This window comes from Leptodactylus fuscus, chromosome 2, assembly GCF_031893055.1.
Source record: "Leptodactylus fuscus isolate aLepFus1 chromosome 2, aLepFus1.hap2, whole genome shotgun sequence".
NCBI lineage: Eukaryota > Metazoa > Chordata > Amphibia > Anura > Leptodactylidae > Leptodactylus > Leptodactylus fuscus.
The window spans coordinates 285,217,915-285,233,485 of NC_134266.1; the positions used below are offsets into that span (position 1 = coordinate 285,217,915).

Here is a 15,571-nt window from a genome sequence, read left to right on the forward strand (position 1 = left end):
CCTTTGATGCTTTAGCGCCTCTATTGTGGCCAAACACATTAACCAGAAGATTCTCTGATCTTCGGAACGGTGCTGTACGGTCTAGGTAAATACGTAGTGCTCTTACCAGATCCAGTGTGTGTAGCTTCTCCTCCTGCTCAGTGGCAGGGGAGGGAAAGAACCCCGGTAGGGTGATCACTTGATTGGTGTTCTGAAGTGTGGGTACCTTCGGCAAGAATCCTGGGACGAACCTTAGCTGTACTCTGTCAGGAAAGAAAGTTATGACAGGTTCGGAGGCTGCTAGAGCCTGCAATTCGCCAACCCTCTTGGCGGAGGTTATTGCCAACAGAAAGGTCACTTTAAATGACAGGTACTTCCAGTCCACTTCAGATAATGGTTCGAAGGGGGGCGCACATAGCCCTTGTAGAACCAAGGCCAGGTCCCACCTGGGGACAGGGGGCCGTACCTGGGGGCGGAGCCTGGTAGCCCCCCTAAGGAACTGTTTGACAAGAGGATCTTGTGATAACCGTGTCTCCAGGAGAGCAGATAGAGCTGACACTTGAACCTTGAGGGTGGCAGGTGCTAGTCCTCTCTCCAAGCCGTTCTGTAAGAACTCTAGGACTGCATCTCTGTCTGGATCGCGGTGGCTGCCTGTACACCAATCTCGGAATATCCGGGCGATCCTTTGGTAGCTCTGATTGGTTGCCTCTGCTCTTGAATGGGCTAAGGTACTTAGCACTCCCTGGGACAATCCTCTGTCTGCGCGTATGGCGGGGTTAACCTCCAGGCAGTGAGGTTGAATTTGTCTAGGCCCAGGCACGGCCGACTGTTCAGTGACACCAGGTTCCTGACTGGTGGAAGCCTCCAGTAGTTCCCCCGACTCATAAGGATAAGGTCGGTGAACCATGCCCTTTTTGGCCAGAACGGCATGATCACTATTGCCGAAGTCTGGTCCTGCCTGAGTTTCGCCAATACCTTTGGTATCATCGGGATGGGAGGGAACACGTATGCCAGTTCGAACCGCCATGGTATTGACAGGGCATCCACAGCCAAAGGGTTGTCTTCCCGGTACAGGGAGCAAAACCTTTCTACTTTGGCATTGTGTTGGGTGGCCATCAGATCCACCTCGGGGAGACCCCACCTCCTGGTCAGGTAGTGGAAGATGTCCTGGTTCAGGGACCATTCGCCTGCGGTCGGCCGGCCTCTGCTGAGTTGATCCGCTAGGATGTTCAGGCGGCCCTGGATATGTACCGCGGCCAGCTGGGAGAGGTTTCGTTCTGCCCAGGAGAAGATCAGGTTGGTGACTTGCATGAGCGAGGGGGACCTGGTTCCTCCCTGCTTGTTGATATAGTGGACTGTCGTCAGATTGTCTGATCTTACTTTGACCGCTTTCCCTCGTAGAAGTGGTGCAAATGACAGAAGGGCTCGATTAACTGCGGTAAGCTCGCGCCAGTTGGATGAGTGCGTCCTCTCCCGCTGATTCCATGTACCTTGAACCGGGGTCTCCCCCAGATGAGCTCCCCAGCCTGTGAGGGAGGCATCTGTAGTCAACAGGGTCCAGGCGGGCTGGACCGAGGACTTCCCATCTCGCAGATGGGTCCACCAGGGCAAGGTTTGCCGGGTGCTGATGGTTAACTGGATTGGCTTCTGTAAACCTGAAGGACTGTGATTCCAGACTCTCAAAATCTCGTTCTGTAGAGGGCGCATATGCCATAGGGCCCAAGGAACTGCATCTAGGGCAGTGGACATCAATCCGAGGACCTTCATCGCCGTCCTGATGGTGACCTTCCGTGTGGAAGACAAATGATGTGCCGCCCGAGCAATTTTCCTTTTGCGAGGAGAGGGTAGAGAGACCGTCATGTTGAGAGAGTCTAGAATAAGTCCCAGGAACTGAACTCGTGTTGATGGCACCATCACTGACTTCTGCCAGTTTACCAGCCACCCCAGCTTGTCTAGTAGAGCTACGACGGTCTGCACCTGTGTGGTAAGAACCTCCTTTGAATGAGCCTTCAGAAGCCAGTCGTCCAGGTACGGGACTATGAATATGCCTTGAAGGCGCAGGGCGGCAGCGACCGGAGCTATGACCTTTGTGAAGGTGTGGGGGGCGGAGGATATGCCGAACGGGAGGGCTGCGAACTGGAAGTGCGCCTCTTTCCCCTGTATGTCTACGGCAATCCTTAGGAACTTTCGGTGTGCCAGAAAGATGGGTACATGGAGGTAGGCGTCCTTCAGGTCCAGAGTGACGAAGTGATCTCCAGGGTGCATGAAAGGTAGTACTGACCTTATGGTTTCCATGCGAAACCGCAGCCTGCGGATGAAGTGATTGATACCTGAGATCGATGATCATACGCCACTCGCCTGATGGCTTGGGGACCAAGAAGACTGGAGAGTAGACGCCTGTGCCTTGTTCTGCGTGAGGAACCATCTCTAGCGCGGCCTTGTCCACGTACTCCTGAATCAATCTCTCCAGATGAAGTTGTTTGGGGCCCTGAAAAGGGCGGGTTCTTACCATCTTCTCTGGCGGCTGGGAAACAAAATTAATTTTATAACCTTCCTGGGTCATCTGGATGACCCAGGGGTCCCGAATATTCTGCCGCCAGGCCTCCACATAGTGGGAAAGACGACCGCCCACCCCAGGGGAGGGGGGGGGGGGGGGGAGTAGGAAGGCGGGGTGTACTGAGAGGGAATTAGAAGGGGGCATTCTTACGGCCACGAGATGAGCCCAGACCTCTTCCTTTCCCGGATCGCCGCTGGCCTCTGGTGCCTCTTCGAGTGCCTCTTCCTCGAAAGGAGGTACTCCGACCTTCAAGGGGCTGTGGCAGGTTCTTGCTCTTAGAGTCGGCCCAGCCTTCCATGATGTGGTCGAGCTCCCTTCCGAACAGCCGTCCGGGCTCAAAGGGGAGACCACAGAGGCTATTTTTGGAAGTAAGGTCAGCCTTCCAGGGCTTCAGCCATGGGGGTCGGCGAGCCACAGTAGCCAGTGCCATGGATCTAGCCACCAGACGGGTCTGAAAATGGGTAGCTTCTGTCAGGTGATCCACCAACAGCGTGATGTCGGACACTGCCGCGAGGAGATCATCACGATCCATGCCGGAATCGATGTCCTTGGCCAGGGATGACAGTTCTGCGCGTAAGCCAGTTGCTACCTCATTCGCGACCATGCCCAAAGAGGCCTGGGCAGAGGCGGACGAATATACACGCCTCAAAGATCCTTCGACTCGGCGATCCATGGGCTCCCTGAGGCCCGAGCCGTCCTCTGATGGAAGGATGGAGCGCCTTGATAACTTGGCCACGGCGACGTCCACCTTTGGCGGGGGACCCCACGCCTTTAGTTGACTCTCAGAAACGGGAAAAAGTGCCTTGAAGCGTGTGGATGGCGCAAAGGATCTCTCCGGGTGCCTCCATTCGCCCTCCATCAGGCGGAGCATCTCCGAAGAGGGCCTGAAGGTACGAGACCTACGGCTAGAGCCTTCCCGGTCTCTGATTCTTAGGGTCTTGAATACTCTGGACATTTTGTCCAGGGGAAAAATCTCCTTCTCCTCCTCCGTACTAGAAGACGACTCCACATCCCTGAGGCGCAGCTTTTCCAGAGGCGGCAGGGACAATTCACAATCCAGCCGTGGCCTCTTGGCCAGGGAGACGGCTTCCATTCTTTTCATGGAGTCCTGGACGTACCCCTTCACCCGGGACACCATCTCTCGCATGGGAGTTGTTTCAACAGAGGGGGCCCTGCACCCCTGACAGAAGCGATATTGGGAGTCATCAGGCAGCGGCACTCTACAAGAAGCGCACGCCAGATGCTTCCTTTTGGAAGTAGCCTTCCTTCTAGGCGGAACAGTGGAGGAAGAAGAAGACATTCTGAGGAGGAAGAAAAAGGATACACTAACTACTTACTGCACTCAGGGATGCAACTCTCCAACCTCCCTCCCCCCCCCGGCCATGTCCACCAAACCTTAGTCAATGAAGACAGTTCTCCAGCACAGAAATTGACCAGGGAGCTTCATCAACTGATGTGCTTGCAACCGGAACGACAAGCACTAACTGAAGCTCTAAGGGGACTTAAATAGGCCAGGGGGCGGGGTTTTGCCCGGAGCCCCGCCCGAGGGGTAGGGGCTACAACGGAGCCAGAATCTCATGAAAAAAAGGGGAGGGGAGAAGACAGGGGGAGGGGGATCTGACCCAGGTATGGTCCCCAGGACCGGGGGACCCCCCTCCCGAACTACCGTGCAATGCTCGTGTCTAGGGGTTGTTCTCTTCCCGTCCACCGCGAGACCCGCGCACTGCACATGTGCGGCGGACCCTGTTAGACGGCGGACCGGAGGAACCTGAGAAAGGTTCCTAGGTCTAGCGTTCCTAGGGGAAAGCCCCGACCCGGCGCCCCAGGCGGACAGGAGCGTGCACGAGCCGGCAGGGTCCCCGCCGGGAGAAGGGGACCTCTGCTGAAAAAAGAGGATGTCCAGAAAAAGATCTTCTGCTGTCAGGTACCGGTGGGGGAGAGTAGTGGACCCCTATAGGAGGTCAGAACATCTGCTTTCCCCCTGACCACCTGTCCTGTCCCACAGGACAGAAAAAAACACAAGGGAGGAGCAGGTCTTCCGGCCTCTTATAGAGGTCAAAAGCTGTTAAGTAATTAAAAATTCCACCTGTCCTAACAGCTCATAGGGGCAGGAATACCCCAGTTGTGCTGCTGTTGGGCGTAGGGGGAAAGGCCAGCTAGCTGCAGAACTTGGCACAGTTATGTAAATGATTATAGGAATGGTCAGAGTAGATACTGGAATTTGCCATGATGGCTGCCACATAGAGCTAGCTGCTTTGTGTATATCACACCAGTCATTTAAATGCATATATGTATTATATGCTATAGCAATTCTGATTGGAAGCAATGTCACAAAGGCACCATTCCCATTGGACTGATCCTATAACATAGACCATTGCTGTGAGGTCAGTGAGAAGACGTCATACACATGGTTTGAGTCCTGTATGTTGTCTTGTTTAGTCTGCTCCCTCTTCCCTTCTTACTTACGACCTGAAAGGTCACAGATGATAAGTTGAAATCTCTAGTTTGGAGATCATAAAATTCTACGGCAACACAAACAAACTAATTATTGACCCACTTGCTAGAATGACATGGACAACGGCTCCAAAATGTTATGTTTCGTGTGGCCTATGCTGGTGGTCTGGCTCATGATGTAACTGCGAGAGGTTATGGATGATGGTACGGTACATTTTCTTGTAAATCTGTGCTAAATGGTACGAAACTGGAATGGCAAATACGCGGACAACAACTTCCTAAATTTTATATTTAACATGGCCTACACGAGCACATAAGTGCAAGAAATATAACTATGTACAGCATGCTATATTGTCTAACATATGTGGCCTAAACAGAAGGCTAGCTACAGGTCACACAGTCATTATGAGCTAGCCATTAAAAAAAAGGATCATCTACTGATACGGTACAAAAATAAACATTTACCTTATACAGTCTTGATATACACAGTCCAGTCCTATTAATATGACCGCCGCCTACTTTTGACGTCAACGTTAAATAACCAATGGCAGAAGGCACGTGTCATCAGCCATCTGGGTGCACTCATCATTGTGGAAGACACGATGGCTCAGCACCAGTATGCATCTATCCTTGCGGACCATGTTCACCCCTACATGCCAATTGTTTTTCCTCAGGATGAGGGTATCTACCAGTGGGACAATGCAACTTGTCATAAAGCTCGCAGTGTACTTGAGCGGTCCGAGGAGCACCAGGATGAATTTACCATACTCTCTTGGCCAACAAATTCCCTGGACTTGAACCCAATGGAGAATCTGTGGTACCACCTCCATCGGGTTGTTGGCACCATGGATGCTCAAATGTGGAACCTAGCGTAGCTGGCCACGGCACTGGAGTCAGCATGGCTCAACATTCCTTCTCTTCCGTCTCGCAGCGGTCTGCTCTGCCAAACAGGGTTATTCTGGATTTTGAGAGGTGGTCACATTAATGTGACTGGACTGTGTAAAAAAAAAAAAAAAAAAATGCAGACACTCAGGCAGTTTTTTTATTTTTTTAAAGAGATTAGGCACTCAAAGGGTTACTGTAACTACAGGTCAGACATTGTGTATACAGGGTTAGGCAGGGAGGTATGGATGATTTGATGGAGGCGCCACGTAAGGTGGGGGATAACCTTGGCGGATAACGAGTGAGGGTATCTGCTCGTCAGGAGCCGCCATTTCAGTAGCAATGGAGACGTGGTGGATAGAGCGTCGTGTGTCCGTGTAAACGGGCTGTTCTGTCATTCAAACACAGAGATGTTTCCGGAATCATTTCAATGTTGGCCGTCATGGTCGTGTTCCGAAGTTTGACACGATAATGAAGTGGGTGAATCACTTTCCACGAACAGGTTCTTTGAGACTCTGAACTGCACGAGGAGGTGACTGAACGGTACGGACCCCGGAAAACATCGAAAGGGTGCGTCAAGCAGTTGAAGCCAGGCCTCGACGTTCGGCCGTAATCAATGTTTTAATTTCTTTCTTTCTTTTGTTTTTCTTTGATTTTTGTAATGGCGACATCCAAGCTACACCTTGTAAAAAAATAAAATTTGAGTTTTGTTGAAAAATGAGTGTAACTGTTATATCAATCATCCAAATCATTCATACCTCCCGGCCTAACCCTGTACTACAAGAAATGTTTTTTTTTTTTTTTCTTTTCCACTCTCCTTGTCATGGCGCTGTTAGGTAAGATCTCTCTCTCTGCTATGCTCTCTATTACTTGGCTCTTCTCTTTGTACCTATGACATCATCACTGTCTCCTCTCAGACAGGTGATGACGTCATAAACCTTCCCAGGTCACAGAACACGTGATCTTCTATCTTTCCGCTGTTCATGTTATGAAGGTGGCGGCCATGTTGTAATTTCGTTAAAAAACAAAACCTTTGCGGAATTTGATCTAAATCTGGTTACGAAACGGTTCTCCCTTCTCTGCTTAGGATCCGAATTCTGATCTCTTTGGTCCTTAGGCCATAAATCAGTGGATTTACCAGGGGAGGAAAGAGCAGGTAGATGGCACTGATAAGATTGTGAATATCTTGAGACGCTGATCGAGAGACTCTGTAGACAATGGAGGATGAGAGCCTGAAGAAGAAGTAGATGAAGATGACCAGGATGTGCGTCCCACAAGTTTGGAGGGATTTGTGTCTCATACCGGCCGATATGCTCATGGCTGCTCTTATAATACAGCTGTACGAGATGGAGAGGAGGCTTATCTCAAATACAAGGTTGAAGATTCTGATGCTCAACCCCACCAGTTTGTTTTTGGCGATACTACCACAGGCCAAGCCTAGCAGTGCCATGTGCTCACAAGCAAAATGGCGGATGGTGTTGGATCTGCAGAAATCTACCCTGGAAGCAAGATAGACGACGGGCGTTAGTGTGGACACGCTGCGTACCAATGCCGCAATAGTCAGGAGGACCAAGTTGTTCCTGGTCATGATAGTGGAGTAGTGTAATGGCTTACAGATGGCAATATATCGATCCAGCGCCATCATCAGCAGAAGGTTACAGTCCATCATGATAAAGAAGTAAATGAAGAACATCTGAAGTAAACATCCAACCAGCGAGATGTGATTCTGATGGAAGAGAAATCCAGGGAGCATCTTTGGTAGGATGGCGGTCGTGCCGCAGATGTGCACGGCACACAACAAGGCGATGAGAACGTACATAGGAGCATGGAGCGAGCTCTCCGTCCGCACCGTGTGGATGACCACGCTATTGGTGACCAAGATCACGAGATACACGAGAAAGAATGCGATGAACAAGAGGTATCTAGATTCACGGAAACCGGGGAATCCCAACAGGATGAATTCTTGGTAAGGGTAATGGAGCGTAGAGTTGTTCATGACATCGGCCATCGCAGGAGGAACTTTCAGAAGAACCGACCACCTGGCAGGAGAAGAAACAAAATCTATGGTCAATTCTTATTTGTGGTTTGATAACATTCCTTTGTTCACATTGATGAACTTATTTACTACATTTTTCAGCAAGAGATTGTATTAGGCAAATTTCTCTCGGTTTATCGGAGTTTAATCCCCCAAGACAGAGGAAGAAAAGAGGCAACGTCTTGGGTTCATTACTGTCAGAGTGGTGAAACTTTGTAGCAAAAACAGTGGATTGCCCCTATAAGGTCTAATGGTACCAAATGTTTTGGGGAGCTTTGTTAGGAATAGCAGGATACTTTAACAAAAAAACTAAAAAATATCCTGCAGAGCCCAACTGGACTCTGAGCCATAGAGATACCCTGGTGTGAGCTAGCTCCTAAGTAAATAGCCTAAATTTCGTAAGGGAGACCCGCTACCACAGACAAGAACATAGATCAGTACAGAGCCGCAGCACCATATGGCATTTGGGATTTGAGGCTAGAGTCATCATTCAGTATCATATAGAAGTGCAAATCCAAGACATTTGGGCACTGCATGCTGTATTCATGGAGGTCTAAGGAGACGTTGCTGCTGCTCAGTCTCTACAACTACATAATAAGATGCTGCACATGCACTTAAAGGGATCCTATCAGTCAGACACAATTCTTTTAGGTACCACGTTGGAATAGCCTTAAGAAAGGCTATTCGTCTCCTATGTTTTGTCGTCTTCTCTGCTCCGCCGTTCGCCTACAATCCCGGTTCTTGTCAGTATGTAAATAAGTTCTTTCACAGCACTGGGGGCGGGCTCCAGCACTCAGACAGCACTGGGGTCGGCCCCAATGCTGCGAGAGAACTCTCCCCAGTGCCGCCTCCTCTTCTTCAGCAGCCTCATCTTCTGGTGCAGGTTTCCAACTTCTAGGCCTTGGGCAGAGCAGACTGCGCATGCCCACAGGCCACGAGAAAATGGCCGCGTGCACAGTATTGTAAGCGGCCATTTTCTCGTGGCCTGTGGGCATGCGCGGTCTGCTCTGCCCGAGGCCTAGAAGTTACAAGCCACTGCTGGAAGAAAAGGAGGCGGAGCTGGAGAGAGTTCTCTCGTAGCATTGGGGACTCCCCCAGTGCTGTTTGAGCACTGGGGCCCGCCCCCAGTGCTGCAAGAGAGCTAATTTGCATGGCGAGAAACAACGGGATTGTAGGCGAATGGCGGCGCGGAGAAGACAACGAAAGGTAGGAGACGAATAGCCTTTCTTGAGGCTATTCCGACGTGGTACCTACAAAAAATTGTGTCCGACTTATAGGATCCCTTTAAATGTTTTTTATAGAGATAGTAATAGACCAACGAAATTCATACAAGGGTTTCAAAATTTTAATCCAATAGAAATCTGAACAGTGTGACGTGCAAAAGTCTTCAGCCCCCCCCCCCCCCCCCATCAATACTTTGTAGAGCCGCCTTCAGATACAATTCCAGCTCCAAGTCTTGCGGGCTCGCTCTCGGCTTTGCACATCTAAAGATGAGATTTTCTTCCTTCCTCTGAGATTGTATTAAAAATGCAAAATGAAAAAATGACTGAAGAAAGGGTTAAAGCAGCGGTGCGAGATGTATCAAGAAAATACAATCCAATAAATTAGATAATATTCTGGTGTTTCTATGAGTGTACAATGTGTCTTGTAAGAAGTGACCGACCCATTAGAGAGCGACCCATCAGAGACCTACCTGTCAGAGACTGACCCGTCAGAGACTGACCCGTCAGAGACCGACCCGTCAGAGACCAACCCGTCAGACACCGACCTGTCAGAGACCGACCTGTCAGAGACCTACTCGTCAGAGACTGAGCCATCAGAGATTGACCTGTCAGAGACCGACCTGTCAGAGACCTACTCGTCAGAGACTGAGCCATCAGAGACCGACCTGTCAGAGACCGACCTGTCAGAGGCCTACCTGTCAGAGATTGACCTGTCAGAGACCGACCTGTCAGAGACCGACCCGTCAGAGATTAACCTGTCAGAGACCTACCTGTCAGAGATCGACCCGTAAGAGACCGACCTGTCAGAGACCGACCCGTCAGAGACTGACCTGTCAGAGACCGACCCGTCAGAGACCAACCCGTCAGACACCTACCCGTCAGAGACCGACCTGTCAGAGACCGACCTGTCAGAGACCTACCTGTGAGAGACCGACCTGTGAGAGACCTACCTGTGAGAGACTGACCTGTCAGAGACCGACCTGTCAGAGACCGACCCGTCAGAGATCGACCCGTAAGAGACTGACCCGTCAGAGATCGACCCGTAAGAGACTGACCCGTCAGAGACCGACCTGTCAGAGACCGACCCATCAGAGACCGACCCATCAGAGAACTACCTGTGAGAGACCGACCTGTCAGAAACCGACCTGTCAGAGACCTACATGTAAGAGACCGACCTGTCAGAGACCTACATGTAAGAGACCGACCTGTCAGAGACCTACATGTAAGAGACCGACCTGTCAGAGACCTACCTGTGAGGGGCGCAGTGCCGCCACTTGTTGCTCTAAGGACTGATCGGCACATATCTGGAACGTGCAGATACTAACAAGTTTCTATGTGTTTTATCTGCTGAGACGTCTCCCCCGGGACATTACCTGAGTGTTCTCTTCTCCGGGAGGGTTTTGTCTAATTTGCACGGGACACAGAAGAGATTTCGCTTCATATTTGTCATCGTCTCCATCAGAGAATTCAGGGGTCAGTTTAAATGTTTAAAAAAAAAGGTCAATGATCCCTGAAAAGATTTTTATCGGACACCCAGTCAAAGAATGGATTGTATTATCTAAATGGAAATCGCCCAATTCGGGCAAAAAATGTTAGTGGGCACGGCCAGCGTAAGGTCAAAGGGCAAACACTGTAAGTATATAGCTAAAGAGAACCGGAGAGAAAAGGGAAATACATCCACAATGACATGGGGAGTCTGTCAGGGGAAGGTTACCTCTACAAATCCTGCAACGCGCCCCCTATCCTGCTCTACACATAGTATAACACCCCAAATACACACACTATAGTATCCCAGTGTCCTCCAGACAGTATAATGTCCCATAGTGGCCCCTGCACACAGTATTATCCCCCCATAGTGACCCCCTGCACAGTATTATGTCCCATAGTGGCCCCTGCACACAGTATTATGTCCCATAGTGGCCCCTGCACACAGTATTATCCCCCATAGTGACCCCTGCACACAGTATTATGTCCCATAGTGGCCCCTGCACACAGTATTATGTCCCATAGTGGCCCCTGCACACAGTATAATGTCCCATAGTGACCCCTGCACACAGTATTATGTCCCATAGTGGCCCCTGCACACAGTATTATGTCCCATAGTGGCCCCTGCACACAGTATTATCCCCCATAGTGGCCCCTGCACACAGTATAATGTCCCATAGTGGCCCCTGCACACAGTATTATGTCCCATAGTGGCCCCTGCACACAGTATTATCCCCCATAGTGGCCCCTGCACACAGTATTATGTCCCATAGTGGCCCCTGCACACAGTATAATGTCCCATAGTGGCCCCTGCACACAGTATTATGTCCCATAGTGGCCCCTGCACACAGTATTATCCCCCATAGTGGCCCCTGCACACAGTATTATGTCCCATAGTGGCCCCTGCACACAGTATTATCCCCCATAGTGGCCCCTGCACACAGTATTATGTCCCATAGTGACCCCTGCACACAGTATTATGTCCCATAGTGACCCCTGCACACAGTATTATGTCCCATAGTGACCCCTGCACACAGTATTATGTCCCATAGTGGCCCCTGCACACAGTATTATGTCCCATAGTGACCCCTGCACACAGTATTATGTCCCATAGTGACCCCTGCACACAGTATTATGTCCCATAGTGGCCCCTGCACACAGTATTATCCCCCATAGTGGCCCCTGCACACAGTATTATGTCCCATAGTGGCCCCTGCACACAGTATTATGTCCCATAGTGACCCCTGCACACAGTATAATGTCCCATAGTGACCCCTGCACACAGTATTATGTCCCATAGTGGCCCCTGCACACAGTATTATCCCCCATAGTGGCCCCTGCACACAGTATTATGTCCCATAGTGGCCCCTGCACACAGTATAATGTCCCATAGTGACCCCTGCACACAGTATAATGTCCCATAGTGACCCCTGCACACAGTATTATGCCCCATAGTGGCCCCTGCACACAGTATTATCCCCCATAGTGGCCCCTGCACACAGTATTATCCCCCATAGTGGCCCCTGCACACAGTATTATGTCCCATAGTGGCCCCTGCACACAGTATTATCCCCCATAGTGGCCCCTGCACACAGTATTATGTCCCATAGTGACCCCTGCACACAGTATTATGCCCCATAGTGGCCCCTGCACACAGTATTATGCCCCATAGTGGCCCCTGCACACAGTATTATGTCCCATAGTGGCCCCTGCACACAGCATTATGTCCCATAGTGGCCCCTGCACAGTATTATGTCCCATAGTGGCCCCTGCACAGTATTATCCCCCATAGTGGCCCCTGCACACAGTATTATCCCCCATAGTGGCCCCTGCACACAGTATTATGCCCCATAGTGGCCCCTGCACACAGTATTATGCCCCATAGTGGCCCCTGCACACAGTATTATGTCCCATAGTGACCCCTGCACACAGTATTATCCCCCATAGTGGCTCCTGCACACAGTATTATGTCCCATAGTGGCCCCTGCACACAGTATTATGTCCCATAGTGGCCCCTGCACACAGTATTATGTCCCCATAGTGACCCCTGCACACAGTATTAGGTCCCATAGTGGCCCCTGCACACAGTATTATGTCCCATAGTGACCCCTGCACTCAGTATTATGTCCCATAGTGGCCCCTGCACACAGTATTAGGTCCCATAGTGGCCCCTGCATACAGTATAAGGTCCCATAGTGGCCCCTGCACACAGTATTATCCCCCATAGTGGCCCCTGCACACAGTATTATGTCCCATAGTGGCCCCTGCACACAGTATTATGTCCCATAGTGGCCCCTGCACACAGTATTATGTCCCATAGTGGCCACTGCACACAGTATTATACCCCATAGTGGCCCCTGCACACAGTATTATGTCCCATAGTGGCCCCAGCACACAGTATTATGTCCCATAGTGGCCCCTGCACACAGTATTATGTCCCATAGTGACCCCTGCACACAGTATTATCCCCCATAGTGGCCCCTGCACACAGTATTATGTCCCATAGTGGCCCCAGCACACAGTATTATGTCCCATAGTGGCCCCTGCACACAGTATTATGTCCCATAGTGGCCCCTCCACACAGTATTATGTCCCATAGTGGCCCCTGCACACAGTATTATGTCCCATAGTGGCCCCTGCACACAGTATTATCCCCCATAGTGGCCCCTGCACAGTATTGTGTCCCATAGTGGCCCCTGCACACAGTATTATCCCCCATAGTGGCCCCTGCACAGTATTATGTCCCATAGTGGCCCCTGCACACAGTATTATCCCCCATAGTGGCCCCTGCACACAGTATTATCCCCCATAGTGGCCCCTGCACACAGTATTATCCCCCATAGTGACCCCTGCACACAGTATTATGTCCCATAGTGGCCCCTGCACACAGTATTATGTCCCATAGTGGCCCCTGCACACAGTATTATCCCCTATAGTGGCCCCTGCACAGTATTATGTCCCATAGTGGCCCCTGCACACAGTATTATCCCCCATAGTGGCCCCTGCACACAGTATTATGTCCCATAGTGGCCCCTGCACACAGTATTATGTCCCATAGTGGCCCCTGCACACAGCATTATGTCCCATAGTGGCCCCTGCACACAGCATTATGTCCCATAGTGACCCCTGCACACAGTATTATGTCCCATAGTGGCCCCTGCACACAGTATTATGTCCCATAGTGGCCCCTGCACACAGTATTATCCCCCATAGTGGCCCCTGCACAGTATTATGTCCCATAGTGGCCCCTGCACACAGTATTATCCCCCATAGTGGCCCCTGCGCAGTATTATGTCCCATAGTGGCCCCTGCACAGTATTATCCCCCATAGTGGCCCCTGCACACAGTATTATCCCCCATAGTGGCCCCTGCACACAGTTTTATGCCCCATAGTGGCCCCTGCACACAGTATTATGTCCCATAGTGACCCCTGCACACAGTATTATGTCCCATAGTGGCCCCTGCACACAGTATTATGTCCCATAGTGGCCCTTGCACACAGTATTATGTCCCATAGTGGCCCCTGCACACAGTATTATGTCCCATAGTGGCCCCTGCACATAGTATTATGTCCCATAGTGGCCCCTTCACACAGTATTATGTCCCATAGTGACCCCTGCACACAGTATTATGTCCCATAGTGACCCCTGCACACAGTATTATGTCCCATAGTGGCCCCTGCACACAGTATTATGTCCCATAGTGGCCCCTGCACACAGTATTATGTCCCATAGTGGCCCCTGCACACAGTATTATGTCCCATAGTGGCCCCTGCACACAGTATTATCCCCCATAGTGGCCCCTGCACAGTATTATGTCCCATAGTGGCCCCTGCACACAGTATTATCCCCCATAGTGGCCCCTGCACACAGTATTATGTCCCATAGTGACCCCTGCACACAGTATTATGTCCCATAGTGGCCCCTGCACACAGTATTATGTCCCATAGTGGCCCCTGCACACAGTATTATCCCCCATAGTGGCCCCTGCACAGTATTATGTCCCATAGTGGCCCCTGCACACAGTATTATCTCCCATAGTGGCCCCTGCACACAGTATTATGCCCCATAGTGGCCCCTGCACACAGTATTATGTCCCATAGTGACCCCTGCACACAGTATTATGTCCCATAGTGGCCCCTGCACACAGTATTATGTCCCATAGTGGCCCCTGCACACAGTATTATCCCCCATAGTGGCCCCTGCACAGTATTGTGTCCCATAGTGGCCCCTGCACACAGTATTATCCCCCATAGTGGCCCCTGCACAGTATTATGTCCCATAGTGGCCGCTGCACACAGTATTATCCCCCATAGTGGCCCCTGCACACAGTATTATCCCCCATAGTGGCTCCTGCACACAGTATTATGCCCCATAGTGGCCCCTGCACACAGTATTATGTCCCATAGTGGCCCCTGCACACAGTATTATGTCCCATAGTGGCCCCTGCACACAGTATTATGCCCCATAGTGGCCCCTGCACACAGTATTATGTCCCATAGTGGCCCCTGCACACAGTATTATGTCCCATAGTGGCCCCTGCACACAGTATTATGTCCCATAGTGGTCCCTGCACACAGTATTATGTCCCATAGTGGCCCCTGCACACAGTATTATGTCCCATAGTGGTCCCTGCACACAGTATTATGTCCCATAGTGGCCCCTGCACACAGTATTATGTCCCATAGTGGCCCCTGCACACAGTATTATGTCCCATAGTGGCCCCTGCACACAGTATTATGTCCCATAGTGGCCCCTGCACACAGTATTATCCCCCATAGTGGCCCCTGCGCAGTATTATGTCCCATAGTGGCCCCTGCACAGTATTATCCCCCATAGTGGCCCCTGCACACAGTATTATCCCCCATAGTGGCCCCTGCACACAGTTTTATGCCCCATAGTGGCCCCTGCACACAGTATTATGTCCCATAGTGACCCCTGCACACAGTATTATGTC

At 51.0% G+C, this 15,571-nt stretch overlaps 2 protein-coding genes across 2 annotated transcripts in view; one reads left to right on the plus strand and one right to left on the minus strand.

Moving 5' to 3' along the window:
* The window catches only part of LOC142194239 (stromal interaction molecule 1-like), a 308,297-nt gene that overhangs the window by 36,686 nt on the left and 256,040 nt on the right, over positions 1–15,571 (plus strand). The window lies entirely within an intron of this gene.
* On the minus strand, positions 6,930–9,391 carry LOC142193514 (olfactory receptor 52K2-like). Its single transcript, XM_075262486.1, has 2 exons — positions 9,324–9,391; positions 6,930–7,911 (listed from the first exon to the last, which is right to left on the minus strand). Exons 1-2 carry the CDS (start codon positions 9,389–9,391, stop codon positions 6,930–6,932), a joined length of 1,050 nt encoding a protein of 349 aa, XP_075118587.1.